General features: G+C 40.1%; 1 protein-coding gene across 4 annotated transcripts in view; it reads left to right on the top strand.

Moving 5' to 3' along the window:
- The window catches only part of eif2b3 (eukaryotic translation initiation factor 2B, subunit 3 gamma), a 135,682-nt gene that overhangs the window by 80,915 nt on the left and 29,494 nt on the right, over positions 1–25,273 (top strand). For all 4 annotated transcript variants that reach the window (XM_048540011.2, XM_048540012.2, XM_048540013.2 and 1 more), the window contains 2 exons: positions 14,278–14,355; positions 18,743–18,891. In XM_048540011.2, coding sequence (XP_048395968.1) covers positions 14,278–14,355; positions 18,743–18,891 — 227 coding nt within the window. The remainder of the gene's footprint in view (positions 1–14,277; positions 14,356–18,742; positions 18,892–25,273) is intronic.

Below are 25,273 nucleotides of genomic sequence, written 5' to 3'. Positions count from 1 at the left end.
GATTCAGGCCCTTTGAATTTCCCATCAAGGTAGCACTATTTTTATACTCTTGTGTGCTCCATACACGAGGCCAGCAGAATGAAATTTGCATCTCCCTATTTGTCTAGAATGTGTGACTTAAATATATTTATGGTACAAGTGAGCTACCACCCTTATTTGCCTTAATCTGGGAAGCTATTTTTTAAGTTCATTCATTGGATGTGAGTTTTGCTCACAAAAATCAATATTTATTGCTCATCCTTAATTGACCTTAATTTGATGGTGAGCTATCTTCTTGAGCTGTTGACGTCTGTGTGCTGAAGGTACTTCCACGGTGCTGCTAGTTAGAAAGTTACAAGATTGGACTCAGTAATAGTAAAGAAATAGCACTATATTCCCAAGTCAGGATGGAGTGTGACTTGGAGGGGATCCTTCAGGGTGGTGGTGTTCTCAACCTTTTCTTCATGTATCATGAGTTTGGAAAGCCCTGCCAAGGAAGCTATGTTAAATTTCTGTAATGCGTCTGTACTTTGTCACTGGTGAAGAACAGGAATGTTTGGGTACCAGTCAAAAATGCTTTAACCTGCATGTTGTGAGCTTCATGAGTGTTGGAGCTGTCTTCATTCATGTAAATGGAAGGAATTGCATTACACTCCTAACATGCCATATGTAGACAGTGCCAAAGCATTTGGGAAAGCAAGAATTCAGTTTCTTGCTATAGAATAAGTGCTTTCCAATTTGCTATTGTAGCCACAGTATTTCTCAGGTGCAGTTCAATCTGCTCAAAAATGGTGGAAAAAAGAATGTTTGTGCCCTTCCCTGAAGAATTGCAGCTTTGGAATCTTGGATGAGAAGTAATTGACTGCCTGTAACCACAATGACTTTCCAGTGTGCTGATTACAACTCCAGCCATGGAAAAGTTCCCTTCGATTCCCACTGACTTCAGTTTTGCTGCGGTTCTTGATGTCATCAGCAGTCACACTCGCCTCACCTCTGATAATCAGCTCCTTCATTTATGTGTGGACTGTTATCATGTCCAGAACCAAGCAGTCTTGGTGGTACCCAAACCGAACATTGTTGAGCCGTTACTAGTGATCAAGTACCACTTGACAGAACTTCCATTACTTTGGTACTTAAGAGTAGTTCGATGGGATTGAAAGTGGCTCATTTAGATATACCTTGCCCTTTGTGGAGCAGACAAACTGAACAGTTTTCCACATTGTTGGATACACAATATTGTTGCCATTACATTTGAATAATGGCTGACGTGGTAATTAATTCTGGAGTATGGACTTTCAGCACTCAATATCCTTGGTCAGCTGGAGTTAACATGCGGTTTGAACCAAAATTTAGTTACAGACCGGCAAATATGATGTTGCGTATCTCAAAGAGAAGGTTGGATAGATTGGGCACTGGGTGTTTCCGGCAGAAGATGGCTGAAAGTGCTTCAGCCTTTTCTTAAGCAATTGGGTTGGTCTTATTGACAATGTGGATGTTCATGGAGCCATCTCCTCCCAACAGTAGTTTTAATTATCCACCATCTTCATGCATGCAAGTGCATAATTGGATACAAATTGTCCCATTGAGAGCACTCAGCATCAGTTCATGAAGGCTAGGTCATGTTTAAATAATTTGGTGGAATTCTTTGAGGACATTACTTGCATGGTAGATAGTGGGAAACCTGTGGATGTGGTGTATCTGGATTTCCAGAAGGCATTTGATAAGGTGTCACACCGAAGGCTGCTACGCAAGATAAAGTTGCATGGTACGGGTAATGTATTGGCATGGATAGAGGATTGGTTCACCAGTAGAAAGCAAAGAGTAGGGATAAATGGGTCTTTTTCTCGTTGGCGGCCAGTGGCTCGTGGTGTGCCTCAGGGATCAGTGTTGGGATCTCAGTTGTTTACAATTTACATGGATGATTTGGATTTGGGGACTTAGTGTGTGTGTCAAAATTTGCAGATGACATTAAGGTGAGTGGTAGAGCAAAGTGTGCAGAAGACACAAAGTCTGCAGAGGAATATGGATAGTCTAAAAGAGTAGGCAAAGGTCTGGCAGATGGAGTACAATGTTGATAAGTGTGAGGTCATCCATTTTGGTAGGAATAACAGCAAAATGGACTATGTTTTAAATGGTAAAAAATTTGCAGCAAGCTGCTGTACAAAAGGACGTGGGTGTCCTTGTGCATGAATCGCTGAAGGTGGGATTGCAGGTGCAGCAGGTGATTAAAAAGGCAAATGGAATTTTGTCTGCCATTGCTCGAGGGATGGAGTTTAAAAACAGTTGGGGGCAGTGGCTATACTGCAGCTGTATAGGATCCTGGTAGGGCCGCAACTGGAGCACTGTGTGCAGTTTTGGTCTCCTTACTTAAGAAGAGATGCACTAGCACTGGATGGGGTGTAGAGGAGATTCACTTGGTTCATTTTAGAGTTGATAGGGTTGGATAATGAGGAGACACTGAGTAGACTGGGCTTATACTTACTAGAATTCAGAAGGATGAGGTGCAATCTTATAGAAACATATAAGATTATGAAGGGAATAGATAAAGTGGAGGCAGGGAGGTTGTTTCTGCTAGCAGGTGAAACTAGGACTAGAAGGCATTGCCTCAAAACAAAGGGAAGCAGATGTAGGACTGAGGTCAGGAGTAACTTCTTCACCGATAAGGTTGTGGTTCTGTGGAATTCTCTGCCCAGTGAAGCAGTTGAAGCTACCTCAGTGAATGTTTTTAAGGCAAGGCTAGATATATTTTTGAACAGCAAAGGAATTAAGAGTTATGGTGAGTGGGTGGGTAAGTGGAGCTGAGTCTCAAAGATCGGCCATGATCTTATTAAATGGTGGGGCAGGCTCGAGGGGCCAGATGGCCTACTCCTGCTCCTAGTTCTTATGTTCAATTTTGTTGGTGTATTGCTTCATGTGTTTAGCATGTAAAAATTTCTTATGCTGGCGGTTCATCTGGATGGCACCTTTTTTTAGATACAGCTGGCAATACTCTAGGCATGCTCTTCTTCACTCCTCATCTAAGCAGAGTTTATCTCCAGGCTTGATGGTAATGAAAGAGTGAGAATGATTGGATGTTGAGCTTTTTAGTTACATGAATATCCAGTTTTGTGCTTCTTTATCTGTTCACAATGTTCAATCACAGCATACTGGAGGGTGTCCTCAGTGTAAAGATGGAACTTCTACCAAGATTGTGAAGGACAGATGTATCTGCAACAAGTAGAGTGGAGAGGGTGGGATCAAGTAGGTTAATCTTTTGTGTTAATTAGAAGTTCACATAGACCAAACTTAGAATAACAGGTTTAGAAGCATAGGAGCAGGAGGAGACTATCGAGTCCTTGAGTCTGCTCCACTGTTCCAGATCATGGCTGATTGACCACCTCCATATTGTATTCCCGTTCTATCCCCAAATTCCTAATGTTATTAGTAACTAGAAGCCTGTATCTTGAACTGACTTAGAGTGAACTGCCATAGTCCCCTGGGGGAGAGAATTTCATAGTTTCACCACCTTAAGATGAAGAGACACCCTTCATCTCAATCTAAATAGCTTGCCTTTTATTCTGAAACTGCAAATCCTGATTCTCAATTCCACCAAGTGGGGGAAACCTCCTTTCTGCATCTATTCTGTCTATCCCTGCAGAAATTTTGTAATTTTCAATGAGATCACCTCTCCTTCTTCTAAAATACACAAAATACAGTTCTGACCACCTCAATTTTAAATTGTAAGTAAGAGCCTCCATCTCATGATATGTCTGTTGGACCTGTGCTAGACTCCCTCTTGGTCAATATATCCTTCCTTAGGCAAAGACATCATAACTGCGCAACTCCTGGTGCAGTCTCACAAGTATTCCCTAAAATTAAATCAAGATTTCTTTGCTCCTGCACTCAAATCTTCTTGCAACGAAGGCTGACATAGCGTTTATCTTCCTTACGCTAGCACGCTGGTTTTCAGTGACTCATGAACAAGGGCACCTAGGTGCCTTTGGACATGAACATTTTCCGACCTCTGACCAATAAAGAAATTCTCCACACCTCCATTCCTTCTACTAAAATGGATAATCCACACTTATACACATACACATAATACTCTTACCATCATTTTTATTTTTGTTGTTTGCAGCCTGTCTAAATTCCCATCATGCCTATTTGCATTTTCCTCTCAACAAACTTTGTATCCTCTGCAAACTTGGAAATAGTACAATTGGTCCCCACATCCCAATCATTGAGATAGATTGTGACATCCTTGGGCCCAAGCCCTGATCCTTGTGGTACCCATTTGTTGTCATAACCAGCCAGCATAAAGATGATACATTTATGCCTGCTGTCTGCATTCTGCCAACTTAACTAATCCTAAAACATCTATTTTGCTCCAATTCCATGCAATTAAATTTTGTTCACACAGCTTCTGTGTGAACTTTTGTCTAAACCCTTCTGAAAATTAAAATCCACATCGCCCAGTCCCTCCCATATTGACTCTGTGTAACACGTCAGAAAAACTCTTATCAAGTTCATCGAACATGAATAAATCCATTCTAACTCTGCCTAATCAGGTAATAATATCCAGTGATTATGATAGTTGATATATGGTCCCTATGGCTCTAGTTTAGACCACAGCTGGAATACTGTGAACAGTATTAGTTTCCTTATCTAAGGAAAGGTGTACTGGCACTCATGACAGTCCAGACCATTAAGTTCTGTATCACTGTCTGATACAAGAATGGAGAGGCTGTCTTATGAGGAGTGGTTGAGTGTCCTAGGCCTGAACTTATTGGAATTTGGAATGACAGGGGCAATCTTATCGAAACGTGCAAGATTTTTAGAGGACGTGACAGGTTTGACGCTGAAAGACTTTCTTCCCTTTGTACGTGGACATAAGACCAGAGAGCATAATTTCAGAGTAAGGTGAGATTCTTTCACACATTCCTTCTGCTAGTTGCACTTGTCATCTACTTGGGCTTTTTTGGAGATGCTCGAGATAGGTTGGCACTTATTGACATGAGTTATTACGAAAATTGAATTATTTCAGTGAACTTTTAAAGGTGTCCTTGGACTGTTTTCTCTGCCACCCTGGAAACTGCTTGCCATGCCAGAGGGAATTTTTGACTTGTTGTGCTAGACAAATAGATGATATAGCCTGTGGTGTAGTTGATTGACAGTAACCAGTGTTTTATTCTGGTACTGTTGGCCTGAGAGGGGACACTAAAATTGAAACACTTGTCCTGCCATTGCATTTACAAGATTTTGTGGAGTTATCTTTGGTAATACTCCTCCAGGGGTTTGTGATGCTTGTTGTACATTCTCAATTTATATGGTGCATACAGAGATATGAGAAACGATACTACCCTACTGAACTTGGTGCTGAGTTTGAGGTCCGATATTGAACACTCTGTTGCTCAGATGGTTAACGGTTGCGCTGGCATGCTGAGAGCAACGTTGAATTTTGTTGTCAATGCCTGCCTTCATTGACATGAGGCTCCCAGCCCTTGGGAATTGACCCACAGTGTTCACTAACTGTATCGATCATGACAGACAGGGAATAGTGTTATGTCATTGGATCAGGCTGATGGAGGACCTTTGTCATCTGCATCTTTAAACAAAGACCCATACACTCCTATGCCTCCATGGTTGGCTTGGAGCTCTGCAACTGACACCATTGTTTGAGCCAATGTGTGCACATGTTGAGGCAGATCTGCTGGTGACTATCACAGCTTGCGTGCTATCAAACAACAGGTGGAGAATGGTAACAAATTTCTGCAGGTAACAAAATATGAGACGGCATTCCGTAACCCCTCCCAGTTGACAGAGATGAAGGATTTTATGGGCATAGAAGGTCATATATAAAAATTGCTACCGCCCTCTGTACTTGCCTTGACCTTGTCATGCTGCGAAGATCATTTCTACTGTATTTCTGGCCAGACAGAATACACATTCTGACTCCTGTAGGACCTCTTCAGCCACTGTGAGGAGGTAATTGAGAGGAATTTTTGCAGTGATCGGTCCTGAGGTGCTTGGCAGGGTAACCTGCCTGTAATTGCCACAAATGGTACAATCTCCTTTCTTGAAGGTAATCACAATTATGGCATATCAGAAATCTACTGACATTCTCTCCCTTTCAGATGACAGATGAGGTCATATATTCATACTGAGAATGCTTTGTTGCCCTATTTCACTGTTTCAATGAGGATTCCATCTGTACTGGTGGTTTTTGTGGTTTTCTGGTTTTCAGCTGTTGGATGGCCTTTTGAACCTCTTGGGATGGTGCTGGGTTGTATGCTGTGGAGTATGATCCACGACTGAGTCGCAGTTCAGATACTCATTCCAAGAGTACTGACTTCCTTTCTATCATTGAAGAGTGTCACTCTGTTCATTTCTCAGTGGGGCAGGTCATTGGGTGCTTGAGCTGCTAATTATTCTTAACTTTGTTTGTAGAACCCATGCAAATCATGGCTGTTGGCAAGTTGTTGGATTTCTTGCATTTTTCCATCCACCATTTGATTTTTAAATTACGTGTTTTTGTTTTAACTTCTCTTCATTTATCTGTAGATTTGCATTTGTTCCTTCAAGTTTTGGTGCTTCCACTTTTATGTCTACTACTGTTGAAACTTTTTTAAATTCCTGCTTTTATCGTTATTTATTTTGCTTTAATTAACTGATTAATTAAAATTCCCAGGCTACCATGAGTTCCTGTCTCCACATCACTAATCCACATTACTGGAATGCCAGTTCAATAGCATAGCCACTCTGCTACCATTCTTATTCAGATATTCTGGGGCAAGAAGGGTTAATACGTGTTCTTTGCCTTCATGAGTTCTCTGTCAGAATATGTCATTTGTAAATATTTACTGAGTCACTGTAAACTGCTGTAACTTTTTTTGCTACTGATAGGGCTGCCTCTTCATTCTAACTCGGGCAGAATAGGGATTGAGCCCCATGCAGTTGACCATAATCTGATCCACAAGCTAGATGTGCAGCCAGCCGAGCTAACTGACACTTTCCCCCGATATGGATTAATCCTCAAGCAATTTATAAATAAGATACAAGAGATGCAGCAAATTAGGTGTCGATCTTGGCTTGGGGTTAGCACTGAGAGTAGGTTCTGGTTGGAAACGGTAATCCATGACCTGATCACCTTGTTTTCAAGACTGAGGAAGTGCAGCACAGTCAAAGATGCAATCTTTTGTAGGGCAATTTAAATTGAGGCTTCATGCATTCTATTATGTGGTCATTAAAAAATGGCACTTTTCAAAGAAGAGCAGAAGCTATTGATCTGGGCCAACATTTAAAATTCAATCCAAATCATTAAAATGGATTGTGTGGTCATTTATTTTGCTGGTTTTAACTGTCTGCAGTTTCTGTGCCATAGTTCCCTACATCATAGCAGCGATTGCACTTTGCAGAGACTTTGGGAGGTATCAAAAATATAAAAGGTGGAAATTAATATAAAACTTTCATATTTGAATTTGGGACAGAAAATGTTTTAACCCTTTTTAACATTGCTAAATATTTTCAAAGCACACTTAATGTTCTTGAAATTGTTTCTGGTGGGAATACCCAGTGAATGTACATGGATTTTAAAAATTTCTTTGATAGGTATCACAAGACGATTGAGACGTGATATGAAAAGGACAGCAGCAACAGCGATGTAGAGTTGGTGAGGGCACAAAGTAAATTATAAAGGCAAATGGATGATTTGGGTTTGGCAGAGTACAAGCAGTGTTCTGTGTTCAAATTTTTTGTTTTCTATTTGTATATAAATAGTTTGGACATTGGCACAGAGGAATGGAATTAAAGTTTGCTGATACCAAATTTTAGACCTAACAAACTGAGAAATAAGACAGGAAGTGGCAAGAGGATATAAATTCTTAGACAAGCAAATGGAGCCCAATGCAGCATAATGTAGAATAATGTTTGTTCTAAAACTTGTAAATTACCAAAAAAAAACTCCTAAAAGGTACAGGATGTGAATTCTACAGAGCAATCCAGGAATTATATACACCCTTAAAGTAGAAAATGTCTTAAAAAGCAAAGTGAAATTCTGGACACAGAATTTTAAAGAAGGTGGTGATGTTGAATTTCTGCAAAATGTCAGCAAATATTGTAATTTTAATGTAGGTCTGAGCACTCTGACAGAGCAAACATTTGAACTGTGGAAAGGTTAGAGATTTTTTTGTTAATATATGACCAGGAATGGGATGTTATGGCTAAAACTTTGATCTGTTCCAGAAGAAAATCAATTTGTTCAGGATTTAAGAGATTTCGATTTTGAAAATTATATAAGGTTTTAACACATAAATAATGGACATTTTGTCAGTTGGCTTGTGATTCAGTGATGAGTGCTGGAACCATGATTATTACTTGCAGAATGACAAAAAAAATTATGACATTTTAGGATTATTAAGATGTAGAATGCATTACCATACATCAGCGTTGAGACAGACATTTTATTTTCAAGAGAGTTGAACACTTTTGATAAGGATTTCATCGTCCTCTGCTGCTATAGTTCTGTCAATTCTGTATTTAATGGGAATATGGTGTTGGTAGTGCATGGAGGGATTTTTCCATACTACTCCTGTATGCCCTTACCAAAATATAACAAGGCAGCACTCCCAGCTGAAGTTGGCCACTAAACTTGCTGCATAAAAGTCAGAAGGGATTTTCAAGGATACATTGCTCATGAATTAAGCCTACCAAAGTAAGACTGCTCTATTTACCATCTAAATGTGTACCAGGGTGTAGTCAAGTAATCTGGTGCAATTCTGGATGTACTGTACTTTGATTTTCCATCAGCTTTTGACAGGATGTCACATCAAAGATATTGCTGAAATTAAAAGCTACAGGCGTTGCATATTGGCACGGGTAAAAGTGTGTCCAGCTAAAAGGAAACAAAGTAGGCATCAATAAGTCATTCCTGGTGAGCGAGATGTAACATATAAATCATGCTGGTTCCTCAACTTTTTACGCTATCTAGGTGACTTGAATGATGGGACCAAAGGTTTAGTTGCTAAATTTTCTAATGCCATGAAGAAATGTAAATATGTTGTGATGAGGACATAAGTAAGTGGGCAAACATCTGGCAAATGGCATATAATGTGGAAAATTGTGCAATTTTCCATTTTGGCATGGTAATAAAGAAGCATCTTAATTAAATGGTCAGAGATTGCAGTGCGCTAAGGTACAGAGAAATCTGTGCCTTAGTGCAGAAATTGCAAAGGTTGCAAATCGCAAATACAGCATTAAGTTAGCAAAACTAAGGGAATTGAATAGAAAAGTAAGGAGATTATGCAGGATATTGGTGCAACTACGTAGAATTGGTCTCCCTAGTTAGGGGCATGGAGTAAGAGTAGGCCGTACAGCCCTTCAAGGCCTGCGATGTATCTCTGCTGGAGTTTAGAAGAGCAAGAGGCCACTGATTGAAACATGCAAGATCCTGAGAGGCCGTTCTAAGGGGAGTATAGAAAGGCTGTTTTATTTTATGAGAGAATCTAGAATTACCAGTCACTGCTTAAAAATTAGGAGTCACTCATTTAAGACTGATAAGTCAAATTTTTCTGAATATCATTAACCTTTGAAGCTCCCTTCCTTAAAAGGCATTGGAACAAAGTCTTTAAATATTGCGGTTCTAATCAGTCGAGCTATGATTTTAATAAATGGCAGAGCAGGCTTGAGGGACAAAATGACTTACTGCTTATGTTTCCATTAAACATTGAGCCTTCAGGATGCTGGATATTGAAGGGGCAAAAGATTATTGGTTAGTAAGAATGTGGAATAATGAGATTAGCTATGATCTTACTGAATAGCAGAGCAGGCTCAAAGGGCCAAAAAAACCTATGCCTGCTCCTAATTTTGTATGTACCTCGCAATGATCACAGAGAAGCCACTTCTGTAGACTTGTTACCAGGAAGATAGTAGATGGCCTTGCTATCTACTTTGGGGTGCCTGCAACCAACTTGCACCATAAGGTTGTCACTACCTAGTGAAGGTTTCTTGTGCATTGGATCCTTTTCGCTCAGCCTCGTTCTAATTTAAGTTTATAGTGTAGATGACGCATATGTGCCACTCTCTTGTTTATAAAACAATGGAACCATTGATCAGCATCTTTCCTACTCGGCAAAAAGGGTATGATGTGACTACCCGTACTACTTGTGGTACGGTGCAAGTCCCTGTTAATGGCAATTGACATATTCCTGCTCCTCTTTGATACTACCGTTTGCTCACATTTAAATTTATTTATTTTTAAAGCTACTTTAAAGTTAACTTTTACTCCCCTCTGTCTTCAAATACTGATTAGACAGAGACCAAATGATTGTGATTCATATTAAATAGGCAACTGAATTAGGTGAGTCTAAAAACTTTAGCGTGGTTTAAACTAAACCAATAAGTGCATTTACTTTTCCCTGAACTGTGATAAATCCATTTCGTTTCTGATAGCAATAAGTTTTGAAATAACTTGCTGTGCATAAAGCAATTTATTGTATGCAAGGATTTATGGTGTTATGGCAAAGGATGTATTTGTATATTTAATAGGTCAGTCGCAAAGTACAAAGAACTTGTATAAAACATTCTTATGAGCTGTGCTTCACGAAAGCTTCAGATGCAAATCTTGCTTTTAAACCTTCTGTATAACAAATAATAATATTTCACATATAACTAAACTGGCTAATCCTTTGAAAAAAAATGCTGAACTTCTATTTTAACAGAAGAGGAAAACTTAAATGTTTTCTTTGAACTCAATAATCAAACCAATCTTTATTTTATACTTTGCAAATTAGAGAAACCATTTCAGCACTTTGAAGAGGTGATTATAAGGAAGGAAAATGGTGTCATAGACTGGGATTGTTTGACATGTATTGTCTTGTGTTGGGGATAGCCACCTGTGATAAGAATGTCTTTGTACTGAATGAATAACATTTTCAGAGAAATTAAGACTCGCATATGGATAGATTCCATAAATACAGCTGGTTTATTAAGATTTTGTTTGAAACTGATGCATGGATGTATCCAGCACTCTGCAGCAAATAAACCAAAGAACTGCGGATGCCAAAAATCTGAAACAAAAGCAGAAATTGCTCCCAAAACTGGTCCCAAACTTAATTCTGCTTTATCTCACAGATGCTGCTAGACCTGCTGCATTTTTGTTTGGCAATTTCTGTTTTTGACTCTGCAGTAGAAGTCTGTTGACCTAATATAATTTTTTTTCATTTTTAGAATGCTTAAATAATAGTTTTCATTTCAGTTTAATTTTTATTAATTTATTTTTCCTTCATACAGACTACTCTTTTCCTTTTGAGATTAATGACTGATGTTAAAGCTTTGAGATAGAAAGCTGCTCATTTTCTAATAACAATCAGTTAAAGTTTTTGAAGATCTAATGAACCCAGGGTGGGAAACAGCCACTTACTACTTTACATGTTTCCAAAATAATAATGTTCATTTTTACTTTCACCATTATGATACAGTGATTGTTGTATATTATGAAGATATGATTAAAAAGTTAATAATGGTGTGTGAGGTTTAGAATATCGTGACTGGTGCTGAGTTTAAATAACTAAACAAACATCCATGCATTAACTTCATATTTCATAAGACAATTGCATTATTTATTTGGAAACAGGTTTAGTGGTTGATCAGTTCACAAGGACTGTGATACAATTGATGATCCTTCAGCCTCAGTTACAGGAAGTGCACTGATTATCTCTTAGTGTTTACCACAGCAAAAATGATAAAAGGGAGATCAGACTGAATTTTATCTAAGTGTGTAATTAACATATGCATGAATCCCACTTAGATAGGTTTAAATAGCCACTGATTTTCATAGGACTATCATACATTACAGGGTGTCTGCCTTTGCAAAACAACTCATATTCAAGAATGTTCAGAACAGCAATGATGATCCAGTGGTTCTTTTCTCCACTACTGGACATCTTCTCAATACCCGGTCCTATGCTCCCTCCAATACTGTGTGACAACCTCGTGGACACCTTTGTTAATAAATAAGGTTGAGACTATGCATTCCCTGATAGCAATGGACAATAACTGCTGGCCCTCCGGTGACACACACAGCCCAGGAATAAGTAAAAGAAAATCTGTTCAGTCACCTCTGCTATTTTCTTCATATACTTTGCCTGGCTTTCCAAATCTCCTACAGGCCAAGCAGCATCTTAAGAGCACAAAAGCTGACATTTCAGGCCTAGACCCTTCATCAGAGAGGGGGATGGGGAGACGGTTCTGAAATAAATAGGGAGAGAGGGGAGGCAGTCCGAAGGTGGATAGAGGAGAAGATAGGTGGAGAGGAGAGTAGAAGTGGGAAGATAGGGAGGAGATAGGTCAGTCGGGGGGGTGGGACACAGGTCAAGGAGGCGGGATAAGGTTAGTAGGTGGGAAATGGAGGTCCGGCTTGAGGTGGGAGGAGGGGATCGGTGAGAGGAAGAACAAGTTGGGGAGGCGGGGACTAGTCCTAACATACCACCCCACCAACCTCTGGATACAACACATCATCCTCCGACCACTTCCGCCATCTACAATCCGACCCCACCACCCAAGACATTTTCCATCCCCACCCTTGTCTGCCTTCCGGAGAGACCACTCTCTCCGTGACTCCCTTGTTCGCTCCACACTGCCCTCCAACCCCACCACACCCGGCACCTTCCCCTGCAACCGCAGGAAATGCTACACTTGCCCCCACACCACCTCCCTCACCCCCATCCCAGGCCCCACGATGACATTCCACATTAAGCAGAGGTTCACCTGCACATCTGCCAATGTGGTATACTGCATCCACTGTACCCGGTGTGGCTTCCTCTACATTGGGGAAACCAAGCGGAGGCTTGGGGACCGCTTTGCAGAACACCTCCGCTCAGTTCGCAACAAACAACTGCACCTCCCAGTCGCAAACCATTTTCACTTCCCCTCCCATTCTTTGGATGACATGTCCATCATGGGCCTCCTGCAGTGCCACAATGATGCCTCCCGAAGGTTGCAGGAACAGCAACTCATATTCCGCCTGGGAACCCTGCAGCCCAATGGTATCAATGTGGACTTCACCAGTTTCAAAATCTCCCCTTCCCCCACCGCATCCCTAAACCAGCCCAGTTCGTCCCCTCCCCCCACTGCACCACACAACCAGCCCAGCTCTTCCCCTCCACCCACTGCATCCCAAAACCAGTCCAACCTGTCTCTGCCTCCCTAACCTGTTCTTCCTCTCACCCATCCCTTCCTCCCACCCCAAGCCGCACCCCCATCCACCTACTAACCTCATCCCATCTCCTTGACCTGACCGTCTTCCCTGGACTGACCTATCCCCTCCCTACCTCCCCACCTATACTCTCTCCACCTATCCTCTTTCCTCTCCATCTTCGGTCCGCCTCCCCCTCTCTCCCTATTTATTCCAGAACCCTCACCCCATCCCCCTCTCTGATGAAGGGTCTAGGCCCGAAAGGTCAGCTTTTGTGCTCCTGAGATGCTGCTTGGCCTGCTGTGTTCATCCAGCCTCACATTGTATCATCTTCTTTCCAGAACTGCCCTGTTACTTCTAAGTTAGAAGTCTTTGGATTTCCACCTCACCCAAGTTCAGAATTGATTGAGTACTGCACAGTTGGATTTGCATTTTTGGATAAGATGTTAAAGCAAGATCATGCCTACTGTCACACGTAAATTTTACAAAACTTGTGGCACTATCTAATAAGTGGCTTAGCAGCTGTTTGCATGGCCTGGACAACATTTATCCTTAGCAATCAGTATTTTCTTCATTGCTGTTTGTGAACTTTGCTCTGTGCAAAATACCAGCTCCTTTTCCGTACATTACAACAATGGCAAGGTATTTCATGGCCTTGAGACATTCTGAGGTTTTGAGACAACAGTTGACTCTATTTGGTTCATAATGAACAAAGAGAGAAACAACGTTTGAACGTTAATAGAATTAGAGTTTCAGAATGACAAAATGGTGAGGATTGCTGTTATTTGCAAATCATTTTCATTTTGGAATATATATGGTGACTTCTGACATAATCACACGTGGTGCTTCTTGGTTAGCAGTTGTTTTGATGATGAAAAGAAAGCCACACATCTGAAATTTACCAGCATAGTTAAGTACGGTGTCATTGAATTTGAACCTTTAACAAATTGTTAGATGAACTACAGTGATGATTTTCTGATGAATAATGCCCCAATTTTCATTTTCACTACCATTATGTAGGATCAGCAAATGTATTCGTGGATAAAACACATAGTGTCTTGTTTTGAAGTTTGTAGAAGTGACTGATACTTGATCGTTCTATTTTTCCTGCTTGTGTTTTTATCTTCCAGGCTCCTAGGTTCATGTCAGCCTTATTCCAAGAAGAAACATTAATCCATCCTTCAGCACAAATTGCTGACAGATATATGGTGAGTAATGTCTTTTAACTACGGTGAATTCTCTTGTACCCAAATCAATCAGAATCTATTGACTAGCAAAGAACCTTGATTGCAGGAATTTGAACGCTCTGGTTTCATGACATTGCATCCATTAAAACTAATGTATGAAAAATTGAACTGTTAATTTATCACCAGTTTCAAAATTTGTGCACAGGTGCATGATTTTGTAAAGTTAAAGCCAGAAATGACATCTTAGAGGTAATTTAAGTATAATTATCTCATCTCTGTTGATAGCCACAATATCTTTGCTTCTATAATCACGCTAATCATATCTGCCACAGCTGTTCTTTTAAATAATACAGTAAGAATACTGGTTGGCTACCTGTTATCTGGAAATTGGAATGCTAGCCAAGTCTATGATGCCAGTCTATTTTTCATCCTACGGTGCTGCTTGGATACAGCATTTGAGTAGCAACTTGTTTGAGGAGACCTGAAGTGGATTTGTTTTGTAACCTCTGCTCTTTATTGGTCTAGCAGCAGTAAAACAAAAAACTTTGACTATCTGACGGAAAGAAATTAGATTTCAGTTGTCAGTTTTAAAAATCTAACTACCGCATGTAATATTCCTCCCTGAGCTCATCTGTACGTAATCAGAAATAAGAGAGAGCTTCCAAGTTTTTTTTTTATATTTTCACCCCCCACAATCCTTTGGTTTCACCTGGTTGATGCAAATGTGTTCATAATCTCTGGGGAATTAAAATAGGGGCCTTAGTGCACTAAATTGCTATGCCACAATAAATATACGAATATAATGCACAAACAGTAAAGAAAGTTTGATTGTTTGTCCAGCTCAGTGATAATGCTCGAACCGAAAAGTCATGATAGATAACTCAAGATTTTGTAGTGGAATTGCTGTAATCTTGTTATCTTTTAAGTCATGGCAACTGATCTACCAAATATTTCTGTTCTCATAGTTTTCTGTTTTTTTTAATTTGTATGCATGCTTTTTAAGGATGATTTTCTGGATAAAGAAATAAGGAAAATACTTGGAACTAGACTTTTAACAGGAACTTCCTGTCCTTAGATGCATTAATCCCACATAAAAAGGGGAGGGTGGGCTGTTTTTAAAAACTCTGGGTGGGCTTTGTGTATCTTAACACCAGAAGCATTGCTCAGCTGGACAAAACAAACATTGACTATAGTAAGTAATCAGCCAGCCCACACACAGAGTCAAGCTGTGGAGGATATGCTGGAGTACAGTAGGTTGTAATTATAGGCAGAAGCTTCAGACAGACCTCCTGTTTTATTATAAAGCTATTCCTTCCATGCACCAAGATCACAGAAGAGTTAAATATTTTATGGCGCTACCTAATTTGTACTTTTCAATTAAATTGTTAGTTTATTTGAGAACTTAAAAAGATCAGAAGAATTGATGTGTAATTATAGTTTTCACTATTTCACTTGATACACTTCAAGACAGTACTTCAGAAATACTGCATTTCTGTTAATGTTCATTGTGATCCTGCTAATATAATTGGCTTTACAGAAAAGCCATTCATAGTTATCAGTATTTTCAAAAGATTGTAGAAGATATTTATTCTGAGTATTCTCTTTTAAAGCACATTGTCCAAAGAATGTAGAAAGCTGATTTCCCTCTGTGTTACTGATCCTCTAATTTTGTTTTGCATCTCTCCCTCTCTCTTCAGGCAATAAGTGATGAAGCCAAAGTTTTCTGCCTGATTTATCTCTGTACCACTCTGTAAATATTTTGTGATTACTGTACATCTTACATTAGAGCCCAGCTCAGACCATTGACTGTAGGACGTCATGTTGAGGTTGTACAGGACATTGGTGAGGCACTTTTGGAGTGCTGTGTATTTGGCCGCTTTGCTACAGGAAGGATACTCTTAAAGTGGAGAGGGTTCAGAAAGGATTTACCAGAATGATGCCAGGACAGGAGGGCCTGAGCTGTAAGGAGAGGCTGGATGGACTGGTATTTTTTTCACTGGAGCGTAGGAGATTGATGAGTGACCGTATACAGGTTTGTAAAATCACGAGGGGAATTGATAAGGTGAATAGCTCGAACAGCTTTTTCCCCAGGGTGGAGGAGGTCAAAACAAGGGAGCATGTTTTTAAAGTGAGAGGAGAAAGATTTAAAAGGGACCTGCAGAGCAACTTTTTCACACACATGGTGGTTCATGTGTGGAATCTACTGCCAGAGTAATTGTAGATGCAGATACAGTCACAACATTTCAAAGACATTTAAACAGGTACATGAATAGGAAAGATTTAGAGGAATATGGGCTAAATCCAGGCAAGTGAATTAGACTATTTGGGAAACGTTGTCAGCATGGATGAGTTGGAGCAAAGGGTCTGCTTCTGTGCTGTATGACTCTGAGTCTATCCATTGAAGGTGGGCTTGTGCTTCCCCATGGTGCATATTGACCTACACCAGCAACTTGTAACACACTGACAAAACCGTTTGAAAGTAATCTTCCCATAATTTTAACAGATGATTGACAAGTAAAATGCTTCCAAGAGTGCTTAACCTGTAGCACCCTTAGCTATAGTAATGCAATTACTACATTAGTTGTAGCTCATTAGGCCAAATTCTACCAAGGTACTGACTCTGAAAGGGCAGTTTTGGTGAAAAAGATTCACTGCTGTTTCCATTGATACAGTTACGACCTGTAATTGTATGCAAGAGGCAAACGCCTTATTATGGCCAGCAGTCATTCATACAAATCCCTGCTTTCTGAAAATTTGTTTCCAAGAGTTGGCTTTTCCATCAGTATAGATGTCTGAATTACTGTAGTGATGTTTCTATCACTGCTTCCTACGCATAAAGTACTGATAGCCTCTTTGAAGAAATGTCATTTTGATTAGCTGATATCTTCTGTCTACAGGAGATAAAGTTTTACTTCATGAAAACTAGCATGTGCTAATTGCTTCATATAAATGTGCTCTGTTAGCTATCTGATATGGCAGAAGTGTCAGGTGGTGAATTGGAAAATGTAGTAGAACATAGAACAATACAGTACAGAACAGGCCCTTCGGTCCTTGATGTTGCGCCGACCTGTGAACTAATCTAAGCCCCTCCACCTACACTATCCCATCATTATCCATATGCTTATCCAAGGACTGTTTAAATGTCCCTAATGTGGCTGAGTTCACTACATTGGCAGGCAGGGCGTTCCACACCCTTACCACTCTCTGAGTAAAGAACCTGCCTCTGACATCTGTCTTAAATCTATCACCCCTCAATTTGTAGCTATGCCCCCTTGTACAAGCTGAAGTCATCATCCTCGGAAAAAGACTCTCACTGTCCACCCTATCTAATCCTCTGATCATCTTGTATGTCTCTATTAAATCCCCTCTTAGCCTCCTTCTCTCCAATGAGAACAGACCCAGGTCCCTCAGCCTTTCTTCATAGGGCCTGCGCTCCAGAGCAGGCAATATCCTGGTAAATCTCCTCTGCACCTTTTCCAATGCTTCCACATCCTTCCTGTAATGGGGCGACCAGAACTGCACGCAGTATTCCAAATGACGCCGCACTAGCGTTTTATACAATTGCATCATGACATCACGGCTCCAGAACTCAATCCCTCTACCAATAAAACCTAAAACACTGTAAGCAGCCTTAACAGCACTGTCAACCTGGGTGGCAACTTTCAGGGATCTGTGTACATGGAAACCAAGATCCCTCTGCACATCTACACTACCAAGAATCTTTCCATTGACCTGGTATTCTGCCTTCCTATTATTCCTCCCAAAGTGAATCACCTCACATTTATCCGTATTAAACTCCATTTGCCACCTTTCGGCCCAATTCTGCAGTTTATCCAAGTCTCCCTGCAACCTGCAACATTGTCCCCACACTGCCCACCACTCCACCGACTTTAGTGTCATCTGCAAACTTACTAACCCATCCACCAATGCCTGTGTCCAAGTCATTTATAAAAATGACAAAGAGCAGTGGTCCCAAAACAGATCCTTGAAGCACACCACTAGTGACCTGACTCCAGGCTGAATATTTTCCATCAACCACCACTTGTTGCCTTCTTACAGAAAGTAGTATCGAAACTTTATGCTAAGGTAAAATCTCTTTAGGCAGAAAGATGTCTCCTCTCAAAAATGTCATCTGTGTCTTGTGACATAGCAGATGGTACAATTCTGAGTGTCAGTCCCTCTTAAAAGACATGACCTGGTAGATTTGAATGGGTTTTAAATGTAGTTCCCAACATGGGGTGAAGATGAAACACATCTTATTAACTTGGACCCTCAAAGCTAGTTTCCTTCATCTGAGTAATGCATTATGTTCAGAAGTACTCATCCTCATCATATTGCAATGCATGAGAGTATGGACAAACTTTGGTGTCCTTGTTCTTTTCAATAAGTGTTTTTTTTCTCCACACAGGTTGGCACTGACAGTATGATTGGCTATATGACAAAAGTGGCAGAGAAAACCTCTATCAAGCGATCAATCATCGGGGCCTCCTGCACAATCAAAGAGAAAGTAAAAATTGCCAATTCCATAATCATGCATAATGTCACTATTGAAGAAGGGTGAGTAAGTTGCACAGATAAAAAGAAAATTATCAATGCTATTTTTGCAAAATGCCATGATCTAATTGTTATCATACCATGGAGTATGTCAAAATCTAGTCTGAAAAGATTTAATTGTTCTGATCTTGCACCACAGCTACTTTTTGATACCCTGGTTAAACAACACATGTTGCTATGTCTATTGAGTTTTTTCTTATAATGAAACTATCAGTGCTGAGGGTTTGAGGATTTTGCACTCTTGCCCTGTGTGATGGTTGTGGGGGTGAAATAATTTGGAACTGTCACAATATTCACCCGTACCACCAATCCTCTCAACCCCTCACAAAGCTCCCTTGAAGCCACTGCCAATTGGCACAATATACACATTACCCTGACTAATGCTCAAACAGACCAAACTGAATCTCTATCTAATAATTAGGCATTTATAGGAAGAAAATTGACATCAATTGTTTTCTCCACGTCATAGATTATCTATGGCTAGATCTTCTGGAAGAAAGGACTCCGAAAAATAATAATGAACTCACAAAATAGAACATAGAACAGTACAGCGCAGTACAGGCCCTTCGGCCCACGATGTTATGCCAACCTATTATCCTAAATAGTAACATGGAAAGTTGTATTTGGGAAAACAGCATTTCTTTTTGTTTCAAGATGAATATAATGAAATGTAGATCCTATGTTCATTGCAGAATTTCAAATAATAATTTAAAAGAATAAAAAGAATATCAAAAATCAAAACTTTTAGTGAGTGAACATATACAGCTATATGCAACCTGGTATCATAAACTTGTGGAAATCTCTTTTGTTCCGTCTTGCTTTCAGGCTTTTGCATAGCTGTGCTGTCGAGCAAATATCCTCCCAGTATGAGTAAAAAGTACATCTGTAGCCTTAGTTCTAAGCTGATGTCCCTCTGCACTCTGAGTATATGTGCATCCTTTCATAGTTCATGGGTTTATAATTTGTGGTTTTTTTTGAAGTTGTTAGTTTTTATCCCCCGGGACCATTTTTTCCTTTAAATTCCTGGCCAGTTTTTGATAGTTTTCTTTATTATTAGATAACTTTGCAATGTGTGTTCATCTGTGATATGGTTTTAAAAAGTATGAAAACAACAATTGATTATAGAAATGACAAAAATATAATTAAGAGGGACTGAGAGAGTAAAGAATTGTTTAGAACAAGAGATAAGGGCAGTAATACTACAAATATCCACTAGGGTGATTCAACACAATTACAGTTACATAGCTCTTCCTTAAAATTAATTTGTCAATTTGGGTTGTGTAATTAATACAGCAAACAATAAAAATCATTCTTGTTAGGAGCTTCTGTTTCATTGAGGTGACATTAGGCCAATCCCTAAGAAAATTCTTGCTCAATGTTGATAGCTGTGACAAATTCCACCGCAACAGTTGACACAATCTACAACACTCTTCAATGATCAACAGTATTTAAATAAAACAACTCAAAATTCTGAAGAAAAAGTCTTAAGTTCCTTATCTCCTTACATTTAAGGATCCTTTTATTAAAAAAAATTCCAGTGCTAGGTATGGATTTTCATCTTTGGCAATTATTCTTTACGCCTTGCATACAAAGTTATGTTGAAATCTGTCCACTAGTTTTTGAGACATTGAGTGTTGTTGAGAAGAGACACATTCTATTGAGGTTTTTCATCTTGCACTCATCAGGACAGTTTTGACGAACATCAATTCAAGGGGAAAACTGACATACTGCATGAGGGGAAAGTGCTGTTTGTTTGGGAAATGAATTCTGATTGGGAGAAGTGTTGTGATGCACAAAAGTAGTAGCGAATGACAGTTAACTGCTAGAGTTGTTTACATTTTAAACACGGAATTAAAACAGCCACAGTGATACGGTGTTTGCAACAGGCAAGGTTTTGACTGCACCCAGCACGACCACTTTTGCAAAATCCACAGCAGGGTCCAACATTAGATATGATTCTGCATTTACATAAAAACATAGAAAAGTACAGCACAGTACAGGCCCTTTGACCCACAATGTTGTGCAGTGGAATAATCCTAATCCAAAAATAAAATAACCTCACCTACGTTCCCCTCAATTCACTGCTGTCCACGTGCATGTCCAGCAGTCGCTTAAATGTCACTAATGACTCCGCTTCCACGACTACCACTGGTAAACTATTCCATGCGCTCACAACTCTCTGGGTGAAGAACCTCCCTCTGACGCCTCCTCTATACCTTGCTCCTAACACCTTAAAACTCTGACCCCTCGTGGCAGTCAATCCGGCCCTGGGGAAAAGTCTCTGGCTATCGACTCTACCCATGCCTCTCATTACCTTGTACACCTCGATCAGGTCGCCTCTCTTCCTCCTTCTCTCCAGAGAGAAAAGTCCGAGCTCAGTCAACCTCTCCTTGTAAGACAAGCCCTCCGGTCCAGGCAGCATCCTGGTAAACCTCCTTTGCACCCTCTCCAAAGCCTCCACATCTTTCCTATAATAGGGCGACCAGAACTGGACACAATATTCCAAGTGTGGTCTCACCAGGGTTTTGTAGAGCTGCAGCATAACATTGTGGCTCTTAAACTCGATCCCCCTGTTAATGAAAGCCAAAACACCATATGCTTTCTTAACAACCTTATCCACCTGGGTGGCAAGTTTGAGGGAGCTATGCACTTGAACACCAAGATCCCGCTGTTCCTCCACACTGCCGGGAATCCTGCCTTTAATCTTATATTCAGCATTTAAGTTCGACCTTCCAAAATGCATCACTTCGCATTTATCCAGGTTGAACTCCGTCTGCCATTTCTCAGCCCAGCTCTGCATTCTGTCAATGTCTCACTGAAGCCTGCAATAGCCCTCAATACTATCAACGGCACCTCCAACCTTTGTGTCATCAGCAAACATACTAACCCACCCCTCAACCTCCTTATCCAAGTCATTTATAAAAACTACAAAGCGCAGAGGCCCAAGAACAGAGCCCTGCAGGACACCACTCAGCACTGACCTCCAGGCAGAATACTTACCATCTACAACCACTCTCTGCCTCCTGTCAGCCAACCAATTCTGAATCCAGACAGCCAAATCACCCTGTATCCCATACCTCTTGACTTTATGAATGAGCCTGCCGTGGGGAACCTTATCAAATGCCTTGCTGAAGTCCACGTACACCACATCCACTGCTTGACTCTCGTCAACCTGTCTCGTGACTTCCTCAAAGAACTCAATAAGATTTGTAAGGCGTGACCTGCCCCTCACAAAGCCATGCTGACTCCCTTTAATCACGCTATGCTTTTCCAAATAGTCATAAATCCTATCCCTCAGAATTCTTTCCAAAACTTTGCTGACCACAGACGTAAGACTGACTGGTCTGTAATTTCCAAGGATTTCCCTATTCCCTTTCTTGAAAAGAGGAAGAACATTTGCCTCCCTCCAATCTTCCAGTACGACTCCTGTGGAGAGTGAGGAAGCAAAGTTCTACGCCAGTGGCTTAGCAACCTCCTTTCTCACTTCCCGGAGCAACCTAGGATAAATCTGGTCTGGCCCTGGGGACTTATCAATCTTAATGTTTGTCAAAATTTCCAGCACATCAACTTCCTCAATCGTGATCTGTTCAAGCCCATTTTCCTGCTCCTCAAAGTTCTCATTCACAACAAGGTCCCTTTCCTTAGTGAAAACCGAAGCAAAAAACTCATATAGGGCTTCCCCTGTCTGCTCAGACTCCACACACAAGTTCCCTACGCTATCCCTGATCGGCCCTACCTTCTCCCTGATCATTCTCTTATTCCTCACATATAAGTAGAATGCCTTCAGGTTCTCCCTAATCCTTCCTGCCAAGCCTTTCTCGTGCCGCCTCCTGGCCCTCCTCAGTCCACTTTTGAGCTCCTTCCGAGCAAGCCTGTCAACCTCTAAAGCTGTACTAGATCCTTGCTTCCTCCACCTTACGTATGCTGCCTTTTCCTTTTTGACAAGAAGCACCTCTGTACCCGTCATCCAAGACTCCTTAATCTTACCCCTCCTTACCTGTCTCAGAGGAACAAATTTATACATCACTCGCAACAACTGCTCCTTAAACAGCCTCCACATGTCTGCTGTGCCCTTTCTGTGGAACAATTGCTCCCAGTCTGTACTTCCCAACTCCTGTTTAGGCAACATTTGTTGGATATCCTGTGGATGTGAAGAATTATACTGATGATCAGTTTAGGCTTGTTTGGTGATCGTGCAATGTAGTTCACTTGTGTGTTTTGGAAGTTAAATATATTAATACGCAGAGCGGTATCCTTTGCAGGACGAAAAGACTTGTAAATGCACTGTACCTATTTCAACTGAACAAAACAGGCGACACCCAATTTGTAGTTCCATTCTCAGGGCATCACCCTGACTATTTACAGTCAGATTGCCCATTTTAAATTTAAACATACCTGCTCGTCAACTGTCAAATCATCATTAATCAGTGCACTCACCATGGCAAAGCCTCTACCAATCAGCGCTGTCCTTTCATGTATTATAAAATTGGTTTTCTGTTTGCATTAGCATTCTTACAAATTGCCCTGATGAGCTCAAGCCAAAATTCTTCATCAAAGTGTGTCTTTTCTCAAAAATTATCAAATTCTGTGCTACCAAGTAGCTATCTTTGACATATATACTGATTAACAGTGGATAGAAACATTAACTCTTCCTTGTTTTCAGGAACAGACACAATGATCAAATTTCAATGAATAAATGGAGCATTCAATCTGAAGTGTCCTTTTGTAGCTCTAAAGGAAAAGGAGCATTAAAAATGTCTTGATTTATTTCTGTTATCATGCTGGTGATGCTACCTTAACTCTTGCTATACAGAAGATATTCTAAGTTTCAACAATGATTCAAGCAGACTGAATAGTTCTGTACAGATTCTGAAACTACAGTTGTCCATACTGTTTATTCAGAATTTTACTTCCAGTTTCAGGTGGAAGGAGTCTTTTTTAAAATTTTTTTTAAACTTTTTTGCCCATGAGAAATGTGGATGATTTCCTTCCACCAGTTCGGAAGAATTAGAAAATGAATATGACTGGTCCTTAGCAGCTGAGTTTTGTGTCTTCCAGCTTAGCTAATGGTTATAGACAATGGTCAGAAAATAATCAGGTTGCTTATGGATAGTTCTGTGGCCTTTCTAAATAAAAAAGGAAAGCAGCATTCCCCACTCCCCGCTTTTTCCATCATTCACTTAGATCATTAAGGTAACTTTTCTCGAAATTCTAGTAGTAGCATCTTTTTCAAGCTAAATGCCCCAAAGCTTTTCCCAGCCAATGATGTATATTTGAAATAAAAATTGAATATTTTGCAAAACACCTAGAAGTTCAGGCAATATTTATGGAGAGAAAAAGCTCTTTCTGCATTCCTTCCACAGGTGCTACCTGACGTGTTGAGTGTTTCCCAGCAGTTAATCTTTCAAATATCCTACATTTGCAGTATTTTAGTTTATATTGGTGTATTGGTTTGTGGCCATGTGCTCATCAGAACAATTGTAAGAATGCCACATTTTAAGCAAGCATAATAACTTACACTGCAGGAGTTGAGTGTGCTGATTGGTCAGGAAGTAGATTATGATTATTCAAGCTATTTTATTGGAGAAAGCAGCGGGAAACTAGTTGATAGTCTTTTATTTGACAAAGAATTGGTCCAATGAATGAATGAATATTTCTTCAACCAAACATAATAATCCACAATACAAACTTGACTGATTACCATAAATTGGTCATTAGTGTAGTTTTTAGCACGATTAGGTTCGTTCAGCAAGCACCGCCCAATTGTGTAGTTACATCTAGGTTTTTTTGTGGTTTTGCCAAGTGTGGACTGATTGAGTACATTCTAATATGCCATTGATGTTCTGGCTACAGTGTTTATGCACTATTTACAGGATGTACTGCAGCAATTCACTATCGCTTCTCCAAATTTGTGATGCTAAACGCTTGGGAGAACATGATCAGCAGACACATAAAAACTTAAATCACATGCAAGTTCCCTTCCAAGTCTCTCTCAACTCTGATTAGGATGTATATTGAAATTTCTTCATTGTCACTGAGTCAGAATTTTGGAATTCTCTGCCTAACAATTTGAACATGTCTCTTTTTATTGTGTGGTTACCTATTCTTTAAGATTTTCGATATTGATATCTCAAACTCTGTTCTCTTTACCAGACAAGTAATTGAGAAGCAATTTGAGAAAGTTACTTTTTATAGTTAAGTTATCAATCAGACCTTTGCAAGTATAATTTCAGAGAGAAAAATCATGTATTTAAAATAAATGTGCAATAGATGTGATAAAAGTTAGAGAACACTTTGTCCTTTACGTATATGCACATTATTCAGATAGTTGATTGTTCTGATATGTTATTCGAAAAGAACTTTGCACACTATCAGTGTCAAAAGT

This window comes from Stegostoma tigrinum, chromosome 8, assembly GCF_030684315.1.
Source record: "Stegostoma tigrinum isolate sSteTig4 chromosome 8, sSteTig4.hap1, whole genome shotgun sequence".
Lineage (NCBI taxonomy): Eukaryota > Metazoa > Chordata > Chondrichthyes > Orectolobiformes > Stegostomatidae > Stegostoma > Stegostoma tigrinum.
Note: the sequence above shows the minus strand (reverse complement) of the source record. Positions and strands in the feature narration are given on the sequence as shown.